The 8,460-nt window shown below is 46.5% G+C and overlaps 2 gene segments (V, D, J or C); both read right to left on the bottom strand.

The window, feature by feature from the left end:
* Positions 1-661: 661 nt before the first annotated feature.
* On the bottom strand, positions 662-2,442 carry LOC136376068 (immunoglobulin heavy variable 3-48-like). The segment is given in 3 exon segments: positions 662-723; positions 1,998-2,294; positions 2,397-2,442. Coding segments are annotated over 3 exon segments (405 nt in total).
* A 4,795-nt stretch (positions 2,443-7,237) lies between these two features.
* LOC136376232 (immunoglobulin heavy variable 1-46-like) lies at positions 7,238-7,729 on the bottom strand. The segment is given in 2 exon segments: positions 7,238-7,566; positions 7,653-7,729. Coding segments are annotated over 2 exon segments (375 nt in total).
* Positions 7,730-8,460: the final 731 nt, after the last annotated feature.

Raw genomic sequence — 8,460 nt, 5'->3', positions numbered from 1 at the left:
AGGGCTACGAAGGCTGCCTCTGAACCAGGAAGCAGGCCCTCAGACACTGAGTCTGCTGGTGTCTGTATTGGGGTGTTCAGCCCCCAGGACAGTGGAGGTAGATGCTAGTTTCATAAACACCCCAACTCTGGTGTTCTTTCACAGCATTCCAGGATGTGACTGCTAAGAGGAAAATACTAAATGTGTAAAAGTTTTCCTGGGACATTTGAAGTGGAGAGGAAGCCTCAGATCACAACTGTATAAAGTCCTTGAACCTCCATCAGCACCAGTTCTAGGAATGAAACACACACACAGTGTGTGTGTGTGTGTGTGTGTGTGTGTGTGTGTGTCCCCTGATGTGTCCTGAGCAACCCCTGCTGGACCACACCAAACAAGGCAGCAGTCACAGCCCCAGATTCAGGAACACCCCCACTCTCCCCAAAGAGGAGCAATTCTCCCTGGGAACTGGAACCTCTAACCAATCACAACTGTATCCCGTGGAGATAAGAAGTAAAATTCTGCAGGGGGGTGCAGCCTGAACACGGGCTTCCTGAACCCAGCTCCAGCTCACAGGGCTATCTTGCAAGAGGGGGGACATCCATGTCCCTCATTCAGCGCAGGGTGATCCTTTGAGACTGAGATCCATGGAGTCTCCAAAAATCAGGACATCTTCCTTCCCTCCTCAGCTCCACTCCTGGATGGAGGCTGAGTCCAGGGCACAGCTCTTCTGGGGATTCTGGGTCCCTGACGGCACCGGTGTACATGTGTGGCAGTGGTTCACCCCCAGGGCGGGCAGGACATAGAGATGGGGAGCTGCCACTCACCCTCCACTGAACCTCAGCTCCTACTGAGGGAAGACAAACCATCCTTGTCCCCAGCGGCAGCTGCAGAAACTGCCTCACGGTTTTGTCAGAGCAGCAGTTGGATAAGTCATCAAAGTTCCAGACCGAGTCCATGGAGATGACGTCATTTCCAGTAGAGTGTAGGCACCTGGAGCCTGGACGTGGGGAAGGGCGATTGCAGGGACGTGGAGCAGTGGAGTGCCGGCTGCCCAGGGTCCCGCGCGCTCACAGGAGAGAACCAAAGATGGAGGCACCTGGAGGGGACAGGTGCTGTCAGGAGAGGTGTCAGACCCTGACTGAGGACACGGTCCATCCCTGGAGCCTGGGTGCGTTTACTTCAGTGTGTGGAGCCGTCCATCCCTCAGGTCCGGCTGAAAGTGAGGGAAGGCGCCCCCTGCAGGGCGTGGGGTTTTCCACGTGGGAGTGGGCAAGCAAGGGAGGAAGCCCCGCCTGGTCCTCAGGCAGCTGTGTGACCACCCAGGACATCTAGGTTGTCATTTCTAAGGCTGCTTCATTCACTGGGTAATCATTGATATCCATACGTGTTGTTGCCTTATCAGTTGAGTGTTGTTTTTCCTAAATGACACACCATTGCCGAGTTTTACTTATATTGTTTATTTTCAGATGAGAAGATTCTTGGCTGTTTCTAGCTTCTATCAGACACAAATACCGTTTTAATAAGTATTTGCATTTATTTCTGTATGACAATAAAGATTCGTTCTTCTGAAGTAAACACTTCTAGTGGGACCTAAGAGATACCTGTTATATTTAATTTCCAAGGAAATTGCGATTCACTCTGTGAGGAAAAGATAACAGGACGTTAGAGACTTGGTAACAAAGAGGTCCCCAGTCGCTGAAGATTTGTCATCTGCAAAGAGACAATGCTATCTCCTCGTTTGTTGTCTGCAGTGAGTTTATGAGAAACTAGAGCCACAGAGAAGAAGGAAGAAGTGCCCCTGGATGCAGCTGAGAGCTTTGAGAGGAAACCCTGCTCCCACAGGAAGCCCCTTCCTTCCCCACCTCCCTCTGCACCTGCTCCTGGGGCTGGTCTTGTTCTCCGTGGGTCCGGAGCGCCCCCTGGTGTCCTGAGTGCCCCCTGAAACCCAGCCCTCCCGTCTCCACAGGGATCTTTGTGTCTGGGCTCACACTGACTTCCCCTCGCTGTGTCTTTCGTACAATAATACACAGCCGTGTCCTCAGCTCTCAGGCTGCTCATCTGCAAATACAGCATGTTCTTGGCGTTGTCTCTGGATATGGTGAATCGGCCCTTCACAGAATCTTCATAATATGTTCTATCACCACCAGGATTAATGAATGAGAGCCACTCCAGCCTCTTCCCGGGAGCCTGGCGGATCCAGTGCATGTTGTAATCACTGAAGGTCAATCCGGAGGCTGCACAGGAGAGTCTCAGAGACCCCCCAGGCTGCACCAAGCCTCCCCCAGACTCAACCATCTGCACCTCACACTGGGCACCTGCAAACACAAAGACGTTCTGGTCAGGAAACTATCACACTTCAACTGATTCTCTCAGTCACACTCACCTACATAGTTAGTGTCTTATTCTCCATAAATTACCTCTGAAAACAGCAACAAGAATAACCCAGATGAGCCCAAACTCCATGGTGAGTTGTCTGTGTTCAGTACTAAGCAGGGAATGGACCCGGATGGACATCTCGTGCCTGGTTTCTGACTCAGAGGGTCAGGGCTGGGCTGGTTTTCATGAGCAGAGGAGGTCCTATTTGCATAGCGTCCTACTCTATAGGGAGCTCTGGGGTAGAGTCCTACAGAGGGCAGTGCCTCAGTGCTCCTGTGAGCATCTAATGTGAGCAGTGGTTATGACAACATTTCAATTAAAATAAAGAATCATATGTAAGTCTGGAGCACGACCAATAGACCACACCTGGTAAGAGTGAACGCTGCATCTGGGCCTGTGCTTCTCCCTAGCTGTCCGCATTGCTCCCCTGAAAGAAATCTAAGGCAGAGTGGGACCTGTCCCTAGAGAGTACAGATACCTGTCCCTAGAGGGTATGTAATGAGCGAATGAATTTACATCTGTATTCTAGTGTTATCTACACATCAGGCCTGGAGACATGTACACACCTGGGAAGGGACCACAGGCTGAAGATCTTGTGAGAGTGAACTTTGTGTACGTGGTGATGTTGGTGCCTTGGCCCTGAGTAGCTCTGGCTTCTGGAACTTCAAGGAGACAAAGGAGACTGAGTGTTGAGAAGTTGTTATCCTTTTCAGTTTTTTAAATTAATTTAATTTAATTTAGAAATTTAAATTTAAAAGATTGAGATTAATCATTTAGAGTAAATAAACTTCAGGTAAATATTTCCATAGCATTTGAACTGTTGGTTATGTTGGGTACCTATCATGCAAATTCAAATTATTTTTTTCACAGTTTATTTGTTCCTCTTTACTTTCTACCCTCCACTTTCTCCCCCACATTCCTCTACCCAGGGTAGTTGGTTTACTGTCACTGTGATCAGAGGCTCTGAGAAGGTTGAGAGATTCATGGAGCTGATGGAGAGGCTGTGGGAATGTTAACTTACCAGTGACAGCACTTTATAGAGCTGTGTGTGTAGAAGCACATTGGAACAGGTGAGCGAGAGCATGGACCTGGTAAGTGTGAGGACCCAGAGTGGACTGAGCTCCTAGTGTGTCTAGAGAGAGGGAAGAATCCTTACATCTAAACTGGTAGTGAGGTTTTACACTATGTTTTGTAATGCAGTTGCGCACATAACTGCTCCAAAGACATCCAAGAAGAAGATTGTGGAGGTGATGCTGCCCCCTCGTGGTCACTCTGAGCCATGCAGGCTGCATAACCTTGTGACTTAACCAGCCTCCTCTCTGTACTCCCAAGACTTGGGGCTGGAAGAGCTCAACTTTAAGGTCAGGAATTTACTGTGTGAAGGGAAGAGGGACACGAGGACATGAACAGTGAGGATATTTTGTATCATTTGCACTGTCCTCTTCATGACAATAATAAGAATATTTATTGTTAATTTGGTATTTGCAGCTTTTGTGATTGGACTTTAAATGGAGAAATCAGTCAACTGATAGTTTTAAAGACTTTGACTGAAAAGAAATAGGACTCTATAATATGTGAGTTTTGACTCTGCTTTTGAAAATATATTTGTGTCTCTGCTATTATCTGTTAAGCGGGACTGAGTTCAGGCTCCCTGCTCCACCTGATTTCTCTCCCTATCTTCTCTCCTAAGATGCGGTTCCCAACACTAATAAGGGCTTGTCACATTGTTTCAGTTCTTGCATGTCCCACATCCCTGTGCTCCATCAATCCAGAGGCTTTAGGATTAGAATGGATGTCCTGGGGTGGCGGCATCTGGTGGAATCACGTAGTTCCATTCTATCATTCATGTTAAAACTCACACTTGATTCTGTACACCTGATCAGTTGGACCATCAGCCCTCTAATATTTATGGCTCCATTCACAGCTATGTGGAAAACAGCATTTCCAGGGTCAGTAGCCCCATCCCAGGCTGCGGGTTATGTTAGTTTACTCAAAGCTAAATTCACATGTGATACAAGAGCTCATATTGGAGTCACCATCAGGTCAAGTTACAGTAATTCACTGCCATTCTCCAGTATCCATGTCCCACACACAGACAAATAGGTGACTGAATGTGGATGAAGTAGGAATCACCTGGGATTTTTGAGGCCTTGACTGTGGCATGAGTCTCAGAATTCCCTATTTTTGTTTTCAGTACAGGCAGTTTCCATGCTGCCTTTTATAAGATATTATCCTTTTTCAGGTATGGAAAACCCTATAAATGTGGTCCTCAGTTTGCTGTATGTCCTATGAAGATCAGTGACACCATCCATCCCTGGGCAGTAACCACAGGATGGGTTCAAGGACTCTCTGTGACCCTGTGAGAAGGACTGAGAGGAAACTGCATGGAGCACCTGATCTTCATAAGCCCCTTATTTTGACCACAGTGACATCTGAGATCTGAAATTCGTGTCAGTTCAAAGAGAAGTAACATTAATCCTTGAAAACCTTATTATTCCATGATCTTCAATGCACAGTGTCTCTACAACAGTCACAGTGTTTTGAGGAAGGCTGGGAAAGATCAATATTACACCAATTTAATACTGTGGTGTCATCGTCATCAGGGGACCTGACCTCCTCTTCATTCTGGTGCTTCTGTCCTGAAAACTGACTCAAGGTGTGGATTTGATTTAAGGACATTTTGTCTCCATCATGGTTATTGTAGTTAAAGTCTTTTTTTTCTTTTCTTTTGCATAGAACACTTCATGTATGCCTCTTAAGTATAATTTAATTTGACCTTACAGGTGTTAAATTTCTAGAAATATCATGAGCAAGATAAAATATACTGATTCTCTGTGACCAGACTGTTCTGATTGCTGATTGGACTCTCTGTCACCATGGAAACTTGGCCACCTTGTGATTATTGGTGTTCAGTCCTGTCAGTTGGGAGGTTCCACAGCAGTAACACGCCAATAAAGAAATGTCGCAGCACCAACATATTGGTTTATAACATTATTCCTAATTAAAATGAAACAAGACTCCTTAGAGAGCTTTTAGCATTAGGGCTGGGCCAGAAACATAAAAATAGTCCTGGGGCATCTTGTACTTAAGGTAGGTGAGGAGGTGACATAGAACAAAAAGAACATTTATAAGGAACCCAGAGCCCTCAGGGTAGAGCTGCCAATGCACAGAAATCTCCCAGCAGCTCTAACTACAAGTTAATAACAGTGTTGTATTTTAATCACTTACAGAATAAATTGTATTATTCCTTACCTCTATCTATAAAACATTCAATAAACAATGCAAGTGAAGTTGCTAGACAAGTCTATTTTAAGGAACAACTTCCCAAATCGTATCCTGGTATGAGAGCAAAAAATAAAACAAAAAAACCACCCAATTTCCCTCCCCCCACTTTTCTATGAACTTCTGATTGGGCTAATAATAAATTTAACATAACACAAATTAACATAAGAAAATGTAAAAATTAACTTCAGATGTACATGTGGGGATGCCATAAGGATGTGAGACCCGAGGATGGGGCAGCTGAGGCTTCTCAGGCACCTGCAGCCAGGAGAGGAGGTGGGTTGTGGTGTGGACTCTGTAGGGCAGGGAGACAACTCTCATGGGGGTGGAAGTTCAAGTGTGTGGTAAGTAACTGTCTGCTAGGAAATATTTAACAAATGGTCACAGATGGGACTTGAAGAAACTACATGCTCTGTTCATGACACGCTCTAGTCCTGAGACTGACACCCAGCCCACAGGGAGGGAAACAGGGTTTCTATGAGGCATTGATTTCCCTGGATCCTGGTTCTCATTTACATGTGACAAGACCCTTGTTCTGTGAGCTGCATAAGACTCAGCAGAGAGATGAAAACATACATGTGCACACACAAAACACATTGCACACACAATCACAACCCCATGTGCAATGAAATTGGCATGTGCACACCCACATGCACATGCTCACTCTCACACACACAGCCTCCAGTGCACAGGAAGGTACGTCATCTGAGTCCCTGTGGTGCATGAGGCCCTGATCCTCATGGTACTGTGATGGCTGGACACAGACACTAGGAATATCTAGATTCCAACTGCTGGGTAATATTTTAAGTGACAAGATTTTCAGAGATAATTAATTTTGAATGACTGAGTTAAAGGTGTTGATATAGGAGCTCATGCTGAATAATCTTGTTGGGACATCACTGTAATCAGAAGTGTCCTATCCAAAGGGAAGCTAATGAAAATCACTTTAAAATAGTTGATCATTAAATTCAGGTGTAGGAGTGGGTTTCTACCTCCACTTGAGCGAAGTAAAATCAAGAGATTAACAAAGTGTGGTATGGAGGACAGAGACCTATGGGTGGACTTCCTGGAGGAGGATCCTAATCACTGTGAGGCCAGGTGTGCCAATCAGGACGCTGGGCCAACGTGGGCACAGGCTGGCAAGTAGAACAGAGTGTGGATCAGCACAGTAGTGTTTAGACTGAGCTGGCGTCTCAGTTTGAGGAAGATTTTTCTCAACCACAGGGAAGACAAGAGGACTCTGGGTGGTTTACATCTCAAGAAAGAAAAATAGAAAATACAGAAACTTCGTGAAGGAGAGCTCTGTAGTAACTGCTGATATGTCCTCTGCAAACAGGTAACGTTACAGCCCGGTTTGCTGTCTGCAGTGAGAATACGAGAAAGTAGAGCCACAGAGAAGAAGGAAGAAGTGCCCCTGGATGCAGCCGGGAGCTTTGAGAGGAAACCCTGACCCCACAGGAAGCCCCTTCCTTCCCCACCTCCCTCTGCACCTGCTCCTGGGGCTGGTCTCGGGCTCCGTGGGTCCGGAGCGCCCCCTGGTGTCCTGAGCGCCCCCTGCAGCCCGGCCCTCCCGTCCCCGCAGGGAGGTTTGTGTCTGGGCTCACACTGACTTCCCCTCGCTGTGTCTCGCACAGTAATACACGGCCGTGTCCTCGGCTCTCAGGCTGCTCAGCTCCATGAAGGCTGTGCTCGTGGACTTGTCTGCTGTCATGGTGACTCTGCCCTTGAACTTTTCCGCGTAGTTTGTGCCACCAGTGTTAGGATTAACCTCCCCCATCCACTCCAGCCCTTGTCCAAGGGCCTGTCGCACCCAGTACATATTGTAGCTGGTGAAGGTGTATCCAGAAGCCTTGCAGGAGACCTTCACTGAGGCCCCAGGCTTCCTCAGCTCAGCCCCAGACTGCACCAGCTGCACCTCGGAGTGGACACCTGTGGGGAGGAGACAAGAATGTGTGGAATTCCCCACTGACTAGTCCTTGGTCCCCCATCAACCCAGGGACTGCAGAGCCCCTTACCTGCAGCCACTGCCACCAGGAGGAAGGCTCTCCAGCTCCAGTCCATGGTGAGTGGCTGAGGTGACAGGACTTGTGGAGGGGAGGGTGTGGCTGTGGAGGATGCTCTGAGGACAGAGACACATCCTTATTTAACTACCCTACCTCACCTCATTTGCATATTCATGAGGCAAGCTATCTCATAACTGAAGAGTTGACCCCATCTGAGAGAGGACAGAGGCTTCTCTGGGAGTCCCAGGGTTCAAGTCCTAATCTTTTTAGGAAAATATGTGTCTTCTCCAGGGTCCTTGATCCTGAGGTGAGACATTGAGAACACCAGAGGCACCTTCCATTTCAACTCGATTCATCTCACTGCCCAAGTGCAACCTCCCATACATCTGCCTCTGGTCATGCTTTCCTGAGACTCTGAGAAAGAACACTGTTCTCCAGCTGCACTGCCCTCATTTTTTATTCTCTAGACTCAGTTGAAGGTCATTTAAAAAATTTGAAGAGATTGGATAAACTCAGTTATGACCACTTATGTTTAGGTGTAAATGTTTAGAGAAGATTAGACTTTGAGTGATTGGTGTGCAACATAGTCAAATGTCAGAATAACCTGGAGATGTTTTCTCTGAACATATGTACCCTGATTTATCAATGTCACCCCATTAAAATTAATTAAAAACATTTGGAATAATTCATTTTAAATTCTAGAAAATTGATTACAGAAAACATAAGGAGTTAAAGAAATAAATAATATTATTTACAAGAAGAGCATAATTATCTTTGTTTATTGATCACATAATGAATAAATCATACAAATAAACTCCTT

Source organism: Saccopteryx leptura, chromosome 6 (genome assembly GCF_036850995.1).
Source record: "Saccopteryx leptura isolate mSacLep1 chromosome 6, mSacLep1_pri_phased_curated, whole genome shotgun sequence".
Taxonomy (NCBI): Eukaryota; Metazoa; Chordata; class Mammalia; order Chiroptera; family Emballonuridae; genus Saccopteryx; species Saccopteryx leptura.
This window is presented reverse-complemented; position numbering and strand designations above follow the sequence as displayed.